The sequence below is a fragment of the Atractosteus spatula genome, chromosome 19, assembly GCF_055471065.1.
Source record: "Atractosteus spatula isolate fAtrSpa1 chromosome 19, fAtrSpa1.hap1, whole genome shotgun sequence".
Classification (NCBI taxonomy): domain Eukaryota; kingdom Metazoa; phylum Chordata; class Actinopteri; order Semionotiformes; family Lepisosteidae; genus Atractosteus; species Atractosteus spatula.
Window position 1 is genome coordinate 3,516,354 of NC_142724.1, and position 19,149 is coordinate 3,535,502.

The window sequence follows — 19,149 nt, forward strand, 5'->3', positions numbered from 1 at the left end:
GATTTGGTCCAGAATTCCAAAGGTTTCTCTCTAAAGCTGCGCTGACCTGGCTTCCCAGTTCTGATTGGCAACATGAGCACGGCTTCCAGAAGCGTCTGCAGGAGCCTTGACATTCCGGCCTTTCTGTCGGCAGCGTCCTGACACCCTGGGCTGACGGTAACGAGGTCCCGGAGGAGCTTCAGGGAGGATGAGGCAGCAGGAGCAGGCCTCCGTGTGAAATCCCAGCAGTCACCTGTTGCAGGAGGCGAGCAGCTTCCTACGTGCCTCTGCAGCTCAGCCCAGGTGGAAGCAGTATGTGCATTTACTCCCCCTGGCCAAAACATTAGGACCCGCCTTCACCACTGCCACTGGGTAACGCGTTTGTTGTGCAGAAGTTTGGTAAACAATTGCTGCTTTGTATGAAAACTGACCCTACAGTATGTGCAGTGGGCATGTGAAGTTGACCTCCTGTGTACAACAGGCATGAGGGAATGACCTCCCTTGAACCCTGTGGCCTCTTCTGATCTCTGTGATCACCTTATTTCCTGGCCTCTCCTTCAGATCCACACTGCGGGTGACTGACACCTGTGTTATTAGACCGCAGGCTCTTCTAAATGTCACGCGCTGTCCTGGGGAAGGTCTGGGGTCTTTTGCATGAATATTGGCAAGATGCTGTCACATTGCAACCTAAGATATTTTTTTAAGGAAACATCCACGATTCATGAACTAATTTGTGAATAAATATTTTTCAAAGTGCCACGTGTGCTTCAGTGTTTGAAAAAGAAACTTTTAACAGATTTGCCCACAGCTTTAAAGTGTGGTTTCATTGCATTCTGTTCTTATCGAAGCAGGATATAATTTCTTTTGGTAAGTTCTGATTTGCTGGGTTGCAACGGTTTTAGCATTTTAAAAACTGCCTCTTTACCATCAGAACAGAGCACAGACACCCCGAGGAAAACAATTGAGTCAAATGTCTGAAAGAAAATCAAATCAGTATATACTGGCTCTTGGAGTAATTGAAAAAGCTTTGATTCAGAAATTTGCTATAGCTCCAGCAGAAGGTTCTGAGGCTGCTTCTGTAGCATATGGGCTCTAGTTTGCAATATCCACACAGAAAAGCCTTCTCACTTCAGTTGTAGCTGAGCTCTTGGTAGCCTAATTGATTTTTTTTCTTAATTACACCAGCATAAAATTGATCCCAAACATTAGTCAACGGGCTGTGTCCAAAGATTTCCAAAACCTGATGGGATGGATCTTTTGTGCAAGCCAGCGGCACTCTGAGCTGCTCTGGCCCTTTCAGGCAAAGAGGCGGAACGTCGTGCAGTACATGGAGTTATTCCTCAACTGTGCGGCGACGGAGCTGAACTAGCTGCCAGCGCTTGCCCTCTCTCTGTGGCGACCTGCGCACGGCACTGATCTGTGCTGAAGCATTTCTCCGTAGTCTGCAATCACAACACGGCATTGGATCGCCTCCCTCTCTGTGTGTGCGTTGCACATTGATGCTTAAAAGGCAGTGTTAAGAAAAGAGAATGTGCTGGTCCATAGATATGGAAAATGCCACTGAAAGCAATGAAGGTCAGCAGTTCCAGTTTCTATGGAGATGATGTTTTTTTAAATCGTATTCTTCCCCAGACATTCTGTTTTGATTTATGATTTGTACGTTTGTACCGGCTTTGCCTTGGTATATCTCCCTGACTGAAGTCTGTAATGTCATCATTTAATTTATTGGTGGACTGCTTTAAAACAATAAACACCGTGTGCCTGCGGTACATCTATTTTGTGTACATTGGCACACTCGTAGCATTGTACTTTATTTGTAGTACGGGCTGGTACTGTACTGTATGTATGTGTTGGCTTACGGATGTAAACAGTTTGCTTTTCATTGGGATGTGTAAGTAGCGCATCTTGTGCAATGGAGTGGTATTTAAACTTGGCTTTTAAAGATGTTTGGCCCAGTTTTATTTCCTCTGTTGGCAAACTCATCATTCCACTGTCACATAAACGAGATGATTGGCTTGTTTGCGGTTTGGCCAAAGAGCAGGCTGAGCCCCTTTCATTTCATTTCATTTTTTTTGTTTTTAAGTGCCCATCAGCAGGCAAACTGCACTTTTCCACAGCTACAGTCATCTTATAATTCCCAGCAGGAGAACAAATCTGCCAAAAAAAGTTTATTTTGGAAAATAAAAGCTTTAGTCTCGATTAGAGTGAAAGAAATGCACATTTTATTGATACTTTGCAGCAAAAAATAACAAGTGTCACATTGAACAACTGAAAACGAACAAGAATGTTCTGCCTATGTACAGAAGAGCTGTTTTACAAATTCCAAAGTTACATACAAAACAAGAGAATGTTAGACCACACTTTGTTAGGTTAAAGTTGCCTTATAATACTGTACAAAAGGACAAAGAGGTGAAGCCAGTTTCTAAGTGGCAATTTTGTCAGTGAATTCCAAACAGGTGTCAATTGAGCCCACTAGTGAAGGTCCCATTCTACTTCACTGTAATCACACTTAGAGATTTCTGCAGTCTTCCTGCAAGAAAGCACTGCAGTTGATCTCCTAGATACTCGGAGGAAAAACAGAATTATTGCCTTTGCATATCTAGCTTCAGTATGAAATTTGCTGATCTGAGTGTGTGCTTGTGGGGTACTTCACTTCACATTGCTCACGTCAAATGCCCAGCTGAGTAAATGGGTACAGATGTGAGTCACTTTGGATCAAACTATAGGATAAAATAATTATCAAGGTACCCTGGGCGAAAGTATAATCTGAGACTGTGCCTTTGGAGGTTTTTAAATGCCAGTTTGGGATTCCTCTGTTTTATGGAGGACGTCATGTCTTTGTGAGACCTGGCATGAATAGATATTGGAAGGCTAAAGCCTCGATAAACGTCAAGTGATACTGTATATATATTGTCTGTTGAAGCCGCTCTTCAAAGTGGGCCACCTTCTCTATGAGGATGGAGTAAAAAATATGTAGAAGAGAAAGACAGGACACGGTTAAAGACATAAGTGCATGCATTAGAGGATTGCAACACTGATTAGAAATGTTATTGACATGAACCTGTAGTGCCTCTGTTTTAAATGGGGGCACTGCTCGATTGAAGTTTATCACAACAATAAAAGAATTAACTCCCAGAGAAACAGAGTACAATACAGCAAAATATTCAAAGCACAGTAAAAAGCAACAGTTCGGATAAAATAGATTTTATTTACAAGGTACAACTACATTCAGTGTGAGAATGGGTTTCTTCACATGGAGAAGTGCTGCATTTGGGAAAAGGGCACCGAGGATCAATGAACAGGGACCGGTCCTTTTGAGAGAGATGGGACTTCATTTTGATGCGTGATAACATGTAGGCTTAAGTCTGCTGTAGCACTAGCTCGCAATTGTAACTTACCACACTACAAAAAAGCACTTTGACATCACCTGAGCTTTTGTCTTCACGTTGATGAATTCTGGGGGGAGGAGGAGGAGGTTCTCCAGTGACAGTTCATTGATGTTTTCTCATAATTCGCTCTAGCAGTTCTCCAGATTTTCACTTTTATTAGGTATGGGGGCGTCTGTCAGTGTCAGTTATTCAGCGTGAACGGTACAGAAAGCAGATAATTTCACCTACAGGGTGAAATGCAGCACAACGTTAAATATTCTCTGCTTGAAGTAGCACCTCTTGTCTCGCATGTTCTCCTTGATGGATGCTTCTGATTTCTCTCTCTCGTCTTTCCTAGCTGATGCAAGTCAGCGCCTGTCCCGCTCCGAGTGCTTCACAAGAAGAGCCTTTGTACTCGGATGCTAATGGGAGCTGGAGACATCTGTGTCCGCAACACATGTGCCGTTTTCCCCCAAAGCGAGAAGAGCGTGTTCTCTTTGCAGTTAGATCGCACCTCGCCCCCGTGTTTCCTTCGGAAGGGCTGACAGATGCCTGCTCTTCTGAGGAGCGATCATCGTGCAGCCTGTTGGCTGTGTGTGTGTGTCTGGACACCTCCCATTTGCAAACATTGGCTGGGTCATGGTAATTATTTACTTAACATGCATGTAATTCACGTGTCACTGCTCAATCTGAGAAAGAAAATGCATGCAAAGAAATGGCTTTTCTATGCTTTTATGCTGCAAAGCTGCAGCCTGCTTTGATCTTTAAAGCAGAGTAGAACAGAGAAGTTTGCTAGGTGGGAAGATGTGTGCTGTACTTCTCTGGCTTAATATTGATCCCCTGTGCCTGGCTTCATGCAAACTGAAGCCAAATCCACCATCCAGGGGTTTGAAACTGGTCTCACTTGCTGTTGCGTTATTGATATTGATAAAAGCCAAATTAGTAAATCAATTTGAACCCACGTACAGTACATCAAAATGCATGAAGAGGAGTGAGAACAGAGCTTTCCTCTGTACTTGGTTTCTGATGAAAATGCACCTTGTGCACTCTACATGGAGTGCATTGGAAATGCATGAGGTGATGATTTGCAGTTCTGCACAAAAAAAGCTTTGGCTAAAGAAAAATACTGTAGTGTAAAATCTTGGACCAATGATGCTGTAGTGTAAGAGCTCTTGTGCTATAAGCTTATTTTACTGCACTAAAAAAAGAGTCCATTTCAACAATGGGGTACAAAACTTTTCCTCCACTTTTTCCTTTGCAGTGCAGAATATATAAATCGGTTAAAATGAATTTTATCCCAGCGGAATTGGAAACATGGGATAATTTGGGACATTGGCCGTTGTCGATAAATTTCACATACCCTGTAAACTCTTCAGGTGAGCTTTACACTGGGAGGAATCCTTTTTTATTACTAGAACGTTCGCACTGGTTTCTGGGAAAGGTTCGTGTCGCGGATCAGTGGATTCCTGGGACTAGAAACCGAAGGGTTAACGGATGATGGGCGCTCTCCAGACAAAGTGGCAGAAAGGACTCTGTGCCTGGGGTCCTCTGGGATGTGTGTGTGTGTGTGTGTGTACAGGGGAGAGGGGTCCACGGTATTCTGGGCTGGAGAAGCCTAGTAAGTGGTCTCCTTGATCATATTGGTGGAGAAGGTATGGTTGCTGGAGATGCTGTTGGAGTGTCTGGCCATTGCAGGCTGCTTCCTCCTCCTCCTCCTCTGGCAGGGCAGGCAGAGGAAGCTGAGCGTGGACAGAAAGATCTGCCTGTAGTTGGCCGACACGAGGTTGTACAGGATGGGGTTGATGGTGGAGCTCACGTAGAAGAGGACATTGGTCACCATGTAGAAATAGTGGTAGAAGTCGTACAGGAGGCTGAAACACAGAAGGGCAGCTTTCTCACCAACGTACTGTATGATCCAAGTTCACATCCAGCTATGCGTTTGTGTGTTTTAGAGTAGTTATTTTTATCCAAAAGGATTCGGAAATGCTTTACATAGAGGAGAGGAGACAACAGCCACAAGTAGCGCCACAGAACAGCTCATCAGGTGGAGACCTGAGAAAGTGGTTCGCCAGTTGAATTATAGGGTAACTTTATGGAGAGTAGCGGAATGACCCCAGGACACTGGGGCTAACACCCCTACTCTTGTGAAAAGTGCAATGGAATTGTTAATGGCAAAATATTCAGGACCTTGATTTAACAGCTCAGAACAGCAGCTACTACAGCACTGTGTCCTCTATAACAAGGGAACCCAACGTCTAGTCCAGAGAATTTGGTTGTTCTCAGATTTCTCCTGGCCCTTTAATAACCAGGCGCAACCTAGTTAAATCGTGCCGACAAAGGTGACTTTAAAATGGTAACAGTGCTGCCTACAGTATATGCAGTCTAGCTATTGTGTTCCTGGTGAGGTCCAGGTAGCAGACCTTGTTTTTAGGGGATGGAAGAATGGCATGTTATGCATTTGACCAATCTTCAGATATTTCTTGCAATTCTGGGAGGGTATCTGATTTTCATTCTAACCTGGATTCCTCATGACTTCATATGAATTAGCTGTTCAGTTAAATGGTCTGTATTTTAAGATCTTTTCTGGATCTTGAATCATTGACGATTATTAAGTTGGGGTCCCCTGGAACGTGGTGATAGTAACAAGGGACTACTCTTGAGTCCCACAGAATGTGAGAACACTGCTACAGTACATCGTTTTGGCTTAAATACCAGTCTAGGTTCTACAATATTAGATCAGTGGAGCGTAAGTCGTTCCACATGCTATACCCTTGTCTGGAGTCTACAGGGAAAGCTACAGGACTCCTTCCACTGCATTTCATACATTTACAATCATGAATAACTGCAAAAGAAAGACTCTTCTACACCTTGTCCTGGTGACATCAGTTTCTGTCAGTTTGCATTTCGACTGATTTCCCCATTACTTCTTTAAATCCCTATTAGAATTAAGGATGTGCTTGATTAGATCTTTTTATTGGTTTTAGCAGCTAATAAGTTGATTTAGGTGTCATGTTTAATTTGAATTAAAATTTGATCTGTGTGACTAGATTCAACAGTGGCTACCAGTTAGGTAAGACTTCCCAGTCCCTGGGTGTTGTTCCAGTATAGCTCTGTTACTTAACAGAACCCTTACTTAAGCCAATTATAGGATTCATTTGAATCTACATGTAGTGATTTTATTCCGCTCTGAAACAAATCGCAGGTCTGGTAACTGCTGCATTTTTGAAGGAAAATAAAACTCAAACAGTTGGACAGATGAAAACATGATGTAAAGACTTGCTCGTTCAGTTAAGAGATCAGTAATTGGGAGGTCAAATGGAAGAAATGCCATGAAGTGACTTTGATCTGGGTCCTGCAGGTTAGATTCGGGAAGCTCTCTTATCAGTAAACTTTTGTACTGTGGTTCATGAAAGGGAAGTTCGAATAGCTGACACCTCTACTTTAGCTTTGCAATTGGCAAATTCCCTGCATTATCTTACGATGCATGATGGCAATACACCAACAGCAGATGTCACAAGTATACACAGAACATACTGTACAATACCAGCAAAATGATTTTTTTAGGTTAAAATTTGGATTTAATAATTTTATGGGACAAAGTTTGCTTTAGTCTATGAAATTGAAGCTCCCACTGTTTCAGTCGATATGGATGCAGTTGCAGCTGTGGCAGTGAATCTCAGCCTGATGAACCGCACAGGCACTGGACCGTCCTCCTGCAGTGCTCACACTGTGATCACGACCGGAGTAGAGTCAGTAGGGTACTTCTGATTTTGACACAAATCATTTTTTTTTATGCTGACTTTTACCTGGGAGGTGCAGATGTGCTGAGGGGTTCAGGTCTAGTCTGAGGTACTCGGCTAGACTGTAGTAGAAAAATGAAGTCCTGAATGTGGCATGGGTCAGACTCATGCTAATGAGGCTAATTCGTTTGGGCCATTCTGAAACATGCTGCTGCTGCTGCTTTACAGCTCCCAACTTTGAGTCAGCCCCCACCCATCATTCCATGTGGAGTTCGCATGTTCTTTCCGAATTTGTGTGTTTTTTTTCCCCTGTCACCTCCTCCACAGCGTTCCTACTTTGGTCTGATCTCAATGTTTTTTTTAAAAAAAGTTTTTTTTTTTTCTTTGCCCTTTATTTATTGTAACAACGGGGAAAAAGCAGCATTGTTTTGTATCAGGCTGACATTTAACAGAACGATTTTTTAAAAAAACCCGAAAGATGAACAAGTTGCATAATCATCAAGCTAATGGGAAACGTGCACTGTTCTTATCTGACTCATGTCTCCAGCTGGCCCTTTCATGTGTGAAATACTTAGTTTTGCATTCATATTAGTTACCATAATGAATGGTCTGATCTGCAATAATAATTCCTTGATTTGTTTTTCTTACTCAGAGCTTCTTTTGTCAAAGGCAGTGGTATTTTCAAAGGTGCCCTTTAAACCAGCTGTTTTAGAATCACTTTTCGAAAGAAAACCTGCTCCTTCAAAGGTATTATTCTTCTGTGTGTATGTTTGTTTTTTTCATCAGGCCATTACAACACTTTAAAAGGGCCATTTCTGAAAACTCGAAAGCACTTCTGCTCTGGATCATTGCAGAAAGCCTCCCGCTGCTTTGCTCCTATTATTAGACCTGGTCACATCTTGCGGTGTCTGATCAGGCTGCCGCAGTCCTGACTCGGAGGCCCATTAGGGCTCTTTGGGATGCTGCACGTGTTGAGATCTAACCTCTGTGGCTTCTTTCTGAACCACCATGCTTAAGAGGTGGCACAGAAACATTGGGGCAATGCCACAGTGTGTACCCTGGACAAGTGTGGAGAATTCTGGACCTGCACCAGTCTAATTGGGCTGCAGATGCTGCTGATTGCTCAGAGCTTGCAGCACAGTCCTGGTTGACATTGGGGCGGCCATGTAGTCCTGAGCAGCCAAAGAAATGTGATGCATTTACCGTGCAGTCCTCTTTTTCATATGTTCTAACAGGAAGCCCTGCATGCCTGCCACCAGCAGGTTTGGAACACGGTGCTGCTAGGGTGCTGCTTGGCTAAGCCCAGGTTATTTCCTGTCTGGAGTCTGCACAGTATATTACTCTTGATTGTTATATGTACTCTCATCATTATTTTTAGATCTAGTTCACATTTCCTGAATAAAAATAACCTTGTCCTGCTACACTACATTGATTTTAGTTGTTGTCTTACATTTCCCTTGGGTTTTTTTTATTTCAAAATTAAAAACATTCCTACACTTTTTGGATCCTTAACAATGAGAGCTGCCCATCACAAATTACAGTGGGAAAGCGGTCATTTAAAATAGCAGTGCCCTGTGCTGCCCTCTTGGATAATTGTATTGAACCTGCTGTAGGAGATGGTCAAATGAAAAGGGCTTTGGTTCACATTTTAAGTGCAGTAAGGCAATGCTGTCTGTGGGCAAAAATAGAAGTTGTCTTGTGTTTTCCCCCATGAATGTTACTTTTAACTAGTAGTATAGCGTTTGCAGCTCAGCCAACTACAGAAAGATCTAACTAGTTATGGGAGCAGTAAAGCAGATTTGTGATATTCATGGCATCTTTTAAAACACAATGAATACAGAACATCTGATTAATTTATACCGCACAACAAAATCTCGATTGAGGGTTCCAACGCGGACCTGTCAGCTGAAGTACACATTGCACAGACTGTGAAAGTTTCTTTTTTTTCTGAAGCAGGAGGAATGGTGGAAAAAATAATTCTATTGTTTGTTCCATCTGAGGGATGCACACTGTGAACCTAAAACCTTTTGAAAGTATTGTTAAGAGATGTTAACTGAATTGTCTCGGCACTAAAATTTAGAGGACTTGTTGGCCTTCACCCAGGTCAGCCATTCAATACCACTTGGTGCCAGATAACAGATTATTCCTAAGTTCTTTATTAGCCTAAATGCTTAAAACAAACTGGAGGTCATGGGAAATAGTTTGGCAGATTCTAGTATGCATGCTGTGCCAAAGAACGTTGCACGGAGGACAAGTTTCCACAGCAGCTTTGCCATTTTCACTTTGGTGACGGTAAGTAGTGTAGATTGGTTGCATGCCGACCCTGTGAGGTTGTGGAGATGCACGTGGTGCAGTTTGGTTTGGGAGGCCGAAGGCGAGATGTGGTGACAGGGCTCATGGCCTGGTTAACGTCACTGGGACAATAGAACCACAGAGGCGAGGCTGTGTTGAAAGAGCGCAGCTGCCAGTGTGTGCCACAACCGTCTCGGCAGACTGCGACAGGGATGTGAAAGGACAGGCTCAGCATTAGCCCAGAAGTCAGAACCCGAGAGCAAATGGTAAGGCTGGCCAGCTCTGCTTAATGTAATACCATTCGTTTCATCTACTTAAAGCTGAAAATATAATGGGTGCTTGGCAGTCAAATAGGATGAGCAGCAATTAATCGGTTCATTTCCATCACAGATGTAATAACCGTAATTCAGGCAATCTTGTCCTCTTTTTACTAGACCTTTGAAGAGTGAATGAAGTGATTAACGGTGGTCTGTTAATGCAGCAGAAATCTGAGAGGTTCAAAATGTTTGTTTTAATTCAGTGCACCAAAATGTCAAATTTAGACTGTTGGACAGTGTGACAGTCTTGGACCTAGAATAATGTTCTTTTTCTTTATTTTCAGCTTTATAATTGACATTTTTCTGCTCTTACAGACTCTCAGATTGGAATAGTCTGTCCTGTACAGCACAAGGGTCATGGCCCGTGTATCATTAATCCAACACACCTGCCTGCCTGACTACTGGAACGATTGGAGCTTCTGTCACTACCTCCGGTTCTGTATTTTTAAAAAGGCATCCAAATTCTAGTCTCATTTATGCAGTAGCAAGCCCCTGATTGCAGTTGATTTGGCAGACTAATTTCTTTCAACCTTGCATCTCTAAACTGCATGTCCTTTCAGAAAAAAAGCTGTTCATGAAAAGTCCTGGGGTTGAAATAGGATCAAAGACAGTCGCTCTTTCTTAACTGTTCAACCTGAGCTGAACTTACAAAGGCTGTTAGGCCAAATTGCATTTAGCTTTAAAAATCAAGTAACTTATATTATATATAACCATCATACCAGGTCTTTAAATCTTGTTAGAAGTTAGCATTAGTAACATTGAATAATTGTTTTTCATTTTTGCGAAATTTGTGTTGGCTGTTATGCTTTGTTTGCTTTGAGTATAAACCTTTTCCTTCTAAGAAACGGAGCAGCACAGAAACCACAGACTTAATCATGTTGCATTGATTTCCAGTTTTTGAACTCGATGTCTTAACAAACCCTTGGTTATCTGTCACCCCCTCCTTTAGTCTGATGTAGCTTTTCCTCTCTGCCAAGGAGGTTTACAAAAAAACAACTAATAAGCTGTGTAACATGGCCAGCCTCTTCTAGGAGCACTTACTCTGTCCAGTGGGTCACATAGCAGTACATGAGACGCCGAATGTGATAGGGAAGCCAGCAGACCACAAACGCGATCACCACAGCTCCTTAAAGGAAGGAAAACAAAGGAAATATCAGGTTGTGGAACAACTAGCAAAAATTCCTTCTCCTGTGTGTTGTGTGAGAATCCTTCCTGTGTATTTTCCTGTCTAGACTTCAGTGTCTTCAGTGTCTGTTTTTAAAACCTGAAGCCGGGAGGCCATGCACCTGTCTTTCTCGCTTGTTTGCTGGTATTGAGTCAAGCTGAGGTTCTCGCCCAGCTGTTTCTGGAAAGATCTGATGGTGTCATCTTCAGCAACATGGTCGTTTGGACATTCGGCAACATTCTGTGTGTGTGCCCTGCAACAGACTGGCGCCCCCTTCAGGGTGTACCCCGCCTTATGCCTGTTGTTTACCGGGACAGGCTCTGGCTCCCCTGCGACACTGACTTGGATGAAGCAGTTGGAATATGAATGGGTAGATGGTACTTAATCTCTCCGTCTAGGCGTGCTGCCTTTATATTCTGGCTAGTTTCAATGCTGCATTTCTTTGTTGCTTTACGCCAGCGCACAGCCTTCTTCTGGTTGTCTGCAGAGAGGCAGCAAACTCATTCGCATTCAGCAGTCATTCCTCCCAAGATAAAAAGGTGAATGCATTGTAGCTCTGAAAAACGAGTGCAAGATCTTATTTGCTGAGAGGCATTTCATTCTACCACTGAGTGTGTTGAAGCTGATGGACCACATCCTCATAAATTTCGAGAAGTACTTCAGAGAAGGTTCATCCTGATATGAAATCAAAGATTGTTTTATTGGACATGTTCTATTTTTTTCATTGATTGCAGCTGTTTTCAGGATTGAGGTTGGAAAAATCTCAGGGTTTGAAATACCTTGAGTGCAGCCCTGCACCCCGAGAGGCAGAAATGGTGAGGGAGATCCTGGGGAGATGGGTTGAGACCTACAGATCCACGGAGGAGCTTCAGGAAAAGGCAACAGAGGGGCAGAAGTGGTTTATAACAGCAGCACACGAGTTGCTCTATATTTCCTTTATTCTAATAAACAGGCAGCCTTGCTCTTAAATGCTCTAATGCTGTAGCACTTCAAGGATCTTTCCATAAACATCCAAGATAGCATGAGATTTCTTAAATGAGAAAGTATTCTATACGTTACCAACATACCATTCAAGCCCCAACTTCTGTAAGTCCTTTCTGTTTGCAGCCATATAAAGAAATGATCATCTCAAGATTGGATGCTGTGCATCAGATTTACGAGGTCTGGAGGTTTACATTTCCACGCTTTCTATCAAGTCCATAGTGCATATCCACTGGGTAACAACGCCTAGATTCCAGATTCCAAATTGGGCATTGAGGGAAAAATTAATGGGCAAAAATAGCTAAATTCCCAAAAAAGAATGCACAGGCAAAAATTTTCTGCTGCACCTGTGATCTGAGATCTCCTCAGAGCTTAGGTTGAACTCGGTCCTTCCTGTCTGTGAGTTCAGGCCCGTCTGCAGGCAGCAGTGCGTTGACAGTAGATCACCACTAGGGGGTAGGGTTGGGCTTAGTGGACTAGGAAAACTGGCTTCTACTACTCTACTCCCCAGAAACACGCAGGCTTGCAGTGACATCAGTGAGAGACGCGCTGTTCCTCCAGTTGGTGCCAAGCCTCATGTTGAGCGCTGTAGAGCTCAGATCTCCCAAAAGGGAAATGGTTCTGTGCAGGCAGGTTCGAGGAGTGTCTGACCATGCTTGTGCTTATGTACACAGTCATAGTTTGCTTACAGTAATTGGCTCTGGCTCCCCCTTGACCCTGAATTGGAAGAAGTAGTAAGAAAATGGCTGGATGGATGCACTTCTGTGCCCCTGGAAACACAGGCAGGATATTACTGTTAACCCATGTGCCACAGTGAGTTGTCTTTGAGGCTTGGGAAAAGATGCTGAAAAAATCCACAAAGCTTCTTTTAAACACAAAGCCTATCACCTGCACAGAGGCTTGCCAACATTGAAACAGAGGATAGACTTTTATCTTTAAAGGTACATCTGAAGAAATGTGACTTACAGTAGAGCACGAGAAACACGAATTTGCTTTTTACATTCCAAATGATAAAGAATGAGATAAAAAAATGTCAGCCTGTGGCCACTGGCATGCTTGGATGTTTGCTTGGGAAGCAATGCTAACAGATGGTGCTAGCAGCAATATGTAAGATGGCACACATTTACCATGAAGAACAGATCAGTCTGAACGCTGAAATGCTCAGAGGTCTGCAATGTATGTGAGGAGGTTTATTCAGGGGTTCCCTTGCCAATGTCTAGCAGCTGTCGTGTGTGTTTAACAGAGCTTTGCGCCTTCTAAAGCAACACAAAACAGAAGGTGCTTCCATCACTCAAATCCGTCTTTATTACGGGCTGTGCCCTTGAATTTTATAAGCTCCACTGCAAGCATAGTTTCAACAGCCGGCTGCCAAGCGGAATCTCCTCTTGGAAATGTGAACCATTTTCATTCATCGCTTTCAGCAGTAGCTGAAAAACTATGGATCTCTGCAAACAGAGCTATTAACATGACCTGCAAACGAGACGAGGCCACTTAGCCTCTCAAGTGGAGGGGACCTTGTGCGAACAGCAGTAGAAGCCATCACAGTACATTATGATCCTGCAAGGCAATGGTCAATTTGCTGATTTTCAACATGATTTCCACATTTTTATGGACTCTGGGGACCTTCTTTAGTTGGAAGAATGCAGTCCTATAGTGAAATGGCAGCCTTGAATTGGCTCAGAAAACTCCAGGTCCGAATATCATGTCCGATAAGGTCCAAGGTCTGCTGCACACACAGTACACTGAGGCGCAAATTAGCTTTTGCACTTGACAGCACTTAAATAAAATTGCCACTGGGGTTAGCAGTAAATGGGTAGCAGTGTAAGCTGTCTTCCAGTGTGCATTAATGCTTTTAAAGTAAAAGAAGCATAAAAATGAATGAATCACAGAACAAATAGAGCTTCCTGCAGTATGATTTATTACTCCTCTTGCAGCATTAGAATGTACTGTATCCTGGGGGTCCATTTATTTCTCAGCTGCTTGGCTTATTTTTGCTATAAGGTAAACTCAACCTCCAAAAAGTCCTTTCAGCATGGTCGGCAGAGAGACGCTAATACACTCCCACACAGTAGCCTGGAGTGGCCCTGAGATGCAATGGATGAAAATTGTATCTCACATTGTGGGTGCAGTTCACAATACAATGAAGAATATTGTCAAGGCATCTAGATGTGTCCAATCCAGTGTTGCAGCATTTCGCAACCGTTTTCATGCAGTTTGTGCAGCTGGAGATGATACTGAAGGGGTAGCAAAATGCACAGGATTTCACGATGTGGGTCTGCCTGCTAGACTTTCATCACCTGGTGCTGACGTGGGCACCAGAGTACCTCCTGATTTCCCCCTTTTGATTGTGGACACACTAGAGTGCGACCTGTTCCAGAGGCCAGCATACCGTATGTCTTCAGTTCTTCAGTCTGGGTTGTGGCGAGTCAAAACCTAACAAGACCTACACAATTCTGAAATAGAGCAGATACACGTGCCCCCTTTAATTGATTAGCTAACTGATCCAATGATCCCATCCAGCTGTACCTTAAAGGGAGCCAGGGTATTGGCTTCAAAAACCTGTTCCATAATCCCACAACCCTGTATACTCATAGGTGATTTATAACACCACACCAGCGATCATGTCTGTCCTAGGCTTGGTGGAATACTGAAACAGAACCATAGCTTTTAAAAAATTCTCTTAAAACCACATATCCAGGACTGCAGAGCTCAACACTTCCTTCTATCAATTTGCTCTGTCCTTGTCTTTAAGTAGTCTATGACATCTGACGCATCATGTTGCAGGACTTTGGATTTTGGGTGTGAGCGTTTCTGCTTCACGGGTCCAGCTCCTGGAATTGATTCCAATTTAAGGGGCGCCCCCGTCGTTGGGTTGTGGAGGTCACATGTTCTCCGCTTGTTCCAATGTGGCTGCTCCGGTCCCACCCCCTCCTATTGACATGCAGGTTTGGTGTGATTGGCTACTTTAAGTTCTCCCTCTCCAGGAGGAGTCTCTCAATGCAGTGTCATACTCCTGGGGGACTTTATTCTCAATGCAGGCAGTACCAGCTGTACCAGGACTACAGAGAAACTGACAGTGGAGCACGATGGGCGCCTCTCATTCATGGCTGCCCTGATGATTTGATCTCCCTGGGATGTTGCTTACTCTAGGCCCCCCACTTCCAGGGGGACCAATCACTAGAGCATGGTGAACCAAATTAAAACCAAACTTATCTGTGGCTGGTCTGATGATTTGATCTCCTGTGATCACCAGCACAGAAGCTGACGTGCAGAGGAGGGAAAGCCGCTCGTTGTTTTCCTGCCGCCTAACGCCAGGCTCAAAGAAAAGCTAGTTCTGGGGGGTTAGGGCTACTTACTCAAGACCTTGACGCCGTGCCGGAGAGACTGCACTCGGCTGGGCTCCACGGCCACGCTCAGTATCGTGGCGTTTCCTCCGCTGGCACTGACCCTGCTGTCTTGGGCAGCCTGCTTGAACATCTCGATGAGCTGGTTGGCAATGATGGAGTTCAGCACGGATATCACAACCATGGGGAAAATGAAGGACAGGAATGCATTAACCTGGACAGGGAGAAGAGCAGAGCTTGATTAACCCCGGGGACGTGCTTGGCCCCGACTAGCTCCGCAGTGCTGTACGCCCCACGCTGATTCTGAAGAGTACTGAAAGCAAACAAGACGTCAAGCTGCCTAGATCCACGGGCCCTTTTCTTCTCAAACTGTTCAGATACAGTGGCCCCGATCGCTTCCTAAGGTGTTTTTCTTTTTATAAAGATGTTAAATACGTCCCTGCATCCTCATTTTTGACTGGCCTTCACTGATTCAATATTAAGCCTGTTGGTATGAAAAACATTTCTTACTTTTTCAGGACTTTTTCAACTTTACTTTTTGATTTCGGCACAGTCTTCCAGTTTCATCTGATGCCTGTGACTCAGAAGTTTGGAATCAGTGATATTTAAAAATAATACCGCAACATATAATAGATAAACATAGATATGCGCCACAAATATCTGGGAGATAGTGTCATTGACTTTAAAGCATCGATTAGATGTACTGTTTTATAAACAATAGACTGATTTGGTTTTCTGGGTTTACTCAAAATTTCCTATATCTGATTCAGGCAAAAAAGTCATTTTTAAAAAAAAATTTTTTTTTTGTCTTTTACGTTGATGGTGGTTAATGTTCTTAGACATAAGATGTGAACTAAAAAAACATTTTTTCACATTCTTTTATCGTATTTCATTTCTTAAATCTAAAAACGTATAATTAACAGCCTTTATTGAAAAAAAATTATAGCAGGAAAGGGTTACTAATTATATAGTGTTATTAGAAAGTAAAAACGAATCGTCAAAATATATTTAATCTGTCAGGCATGTTTTTGACTACTGTTCTTGTCATTCCTCCTGTGTTCAGGGTTACAGCAGAAGACAGTATGAATTTTGTCCTTGTTCTATTGTGAAATATCTTTAAAAATAACCGATTAGACAGCTGTTACAAAAAGAATTCAATTATTTCTGGCAAGTTATAATTAAATTATCAATGGCATTTAGCTGCAGCATAAGAGCAAGCTTTTATCAGCATAAGTCAGAAAACTCAGAAGGAAGTTTGTAACAATAATTCTGATGTAAATTCAGGAAGGAAATTGACAAAAATAACAACTGCCAAATGTTTATTCAAGCGCACATCAATCATTAACACATAGAAAAATCACCTTCAATCAATTATTATTCAATGCAGCATAAACATGCTGAATATAGAGTGAGAAAATACTTTTTCGTTTTCTAAAGCTCTCAAAGATTTATAATGCAAAAATCTGAAATTCAAAACTGACATTGTTTTGAGTCACAAATCGTTTCCCTTAGAACTGTAGAACAGTGGCTCAACACCAGTGTAAGCGCCTAGCACTCCTAAACTATAAACTATACACGGAACGTGCCAAGATGCAGTATACATAGTATTTTATTTGGGCCAAGGTGTTCATGAGGTAAAAGATTGCAGCAGGACAGGCCGTGATGAAGTCACTTTTCCATTCTCACAATCTTACAAACAACGCGTGACGTTAATGTCGTTTCGGATTTGCTAGTCAGATGGCGCCGTGTGAATATTCATGCCTTTCATGTTATCATTCAGGGGGCAGAGTGAAAGCCCAGACTGAGGGACCCTCACCTCCACCTTCCAAATCGCAGCAGGTTCCCTTTGAAAACAGGCGAAGTCAAAACCAAGACAGATCAAAGAGGAAAAGCGTGAGATTTCTGAGAAATTCAAATATGTCTCATCTGATTGCCAGCTTAACGGGGGAAGTAAAGTCCTCTAATTAGACAGACGAGGGTAAACCGAGACTTTGAAATTATTCACGGTAGACTTTATAAAGTTGTACAAATCCAGGCTTCAAAATGCTTAATTCTGAAGCTGAACTTTATTACCAAGTTGGGGCGGAGTGGTGGCTCTGTGGCTAAGGATCTGCGCCTGTGGCTGGTACTGTAGGTTGCTGGTTCAAATCCCGCAATTGGCAGAGGAATCCGACTCCATTGGGCCCCTGAGCAAGGCCCTTAACCCCAACTGCTCCAGGGGCGCCGTACAATGGCTGACCCTGCGCTCTAACCCCAAGCATCTGTGTGTCTCATTGAGAGCAAGCTGGGGTATGCAAAAAGACAAATTCCTAATGCAAGAACTTGTATATAGCTAAGAAAGTGATCTTATCTCTCTCTCTCATCTTATCTAAAGCTCTCGTTTGTCTTCCAGAATTCTGCAGCACATAGTTATGCATTTCTAAACGTTTCATAAAGAAATGTTTTCCCAGATCAATACTTCTGTGCTCTGCTGGAAACAGTGCAGTTTCTTGAATATATATATTCAAAATATATTAGTATGTCGGTTCAGGTGCGATGGACAGCTTTTTATTTGCATAATCTTATTAGGTTTCAAAGTAGGCAGTGGGCAGCAGGGTACAGTCGAGCGTATTTTAAAATATTCATGAGATTTCCAATATCAACACTTAAAACAATGTTGATGCAAAGAGACTCAAAAGTGCTTGTGTTTATACAATATGTTCATTTTCTTCCAGTGGGCAGGAGGAGTGTGTTTTTATCAATGTGGGCATAAACTATACAGCTAAAATTAATCAAGTGTAACATTAAGGGGAAAAAATAAATATTTTTGTGTAACATTAGTATTCTATCCTTAATTTTGCACAATTACGCATCCAGGTAACACCAGAGCACAGTGAAGGACTTCTAGAATGGATCGTCATGTATGACTTCATGAAGATCATACCCGAATGAAAATCACAGCAGGATTTTGACTGCTTTGAGTCAACTTTGTGATATTAACAAAGGGTAAAAGCATGACAATAATGAGGTATTTTGTGACATGTTGCAGATCTGACACGTTCCTTTCAGGACATTTAAAAATCACCCACATTCAGAGCCTGGAAGAAAATACACCACCGAGCTGCTGAAGCCGAGTCTTTGTTCCATACTCCTGCAACTTTTGGGGGAAAGAAGAGCCTTCTGTTATCACTGCTTCATTTACTCTTGTGCCCTCTAGCTCATGTGTCGTGGTTCAGTCTGGAGAAATCTGATGGGATCACCTTGTCAGTGCTTTTGAGGATTTGCCTTGCAGTCTTTTGTGTTCAGGAATGAAAAGGTTGAGCCCCAGAATGTATCTGTACCCGCAGACACTGTGCAGCCACTGTAGAAAGTTTGAAGTGACTGCAGAGTACGGCTGGATGCATGTACTGTAAGCCTGCAGGCCAGTGCACGCAGTTTATAACTCACATGGTTTATTGCTTCCATACTGCGGCAGCACTTTGAAATGTCAGGCCTTGTTTCGTACTGGAGCGTTTATTAAAATTAAAGAGATTGTTTCTTTATTGATGTGTTTTCCATCTCGAGCTCTCCATCTCCATCCCCTCCCATCTCTGGCTATAATTATATTTTGATGTCTAATTATTGCTGCCAGGCCCTTTAAATCTGTTGTGGGTTAGGGCTTGATCTAGAGGCAGGGGAGGGATGGTGAAGAATTGTGTTCGGTGGTCTGGAGAAAACCACTCGCATCAATTCTAAATTACTGTTCAGTTGTGCAGCTGTGCATTCTACAGTAGCAATAACCACAGCCTATTTATTCCAGGACATTTTGTGCCTACAGTTAAAAAAAAAAACAATTAGCTGTTTTCTTATAGCTCATACTCACTCCAGCCCAATGTAACACCCATTTTAATCTCAAGTCTTTCAGTTTTCATGTTGATTTAAAACCTCAGCCTCCCTCCATTCTTGTCCCAACTACAAGTGCATCTTAAGTGTTGTTACTGTCTA

At 42.8% G+C, this 19,149-nt stretch overlaps 1 protein-coding gene across 2 annotated transcripts in view; it reads right to left on the reverse strand.

The window, feature by feature from the left end:
* Positions 1-2,181: 2,181 nt before the first annotated feature.
* Positions 2,182-19,149, reverse strand: part of ntsr1 (neurotensin receptor 1 (high affinity)) — a 29,926-nt gene continuing 12,958 nt past the window's right edge. The window contains exons 2-4 of one of the 2 annotated variants that reach the window (XM_088937170.1): positions 15,199-15,328; positions 10,738-10,822; positions 2,182-5,218 (exon numbers count right to left, since the gene is read on the reverse strand). In XM_088937170.1, coding sequence (XP_088793296.1) covers positions 4,963-5,218; positions 10,738-10,822; positions 15,199-15,328 — 471 coding nt within the window. In that variant the 3' untranslated portion in view covers positions 2,182-4,962. Of the gene's footprint in view, positions 5,219-10,737; positions 10,823-15,198; positions 15,401-19,149 lie in introns of both variants that reach the window. The other variant, XM_088937172.1, reaches the window with a different exon arrangement.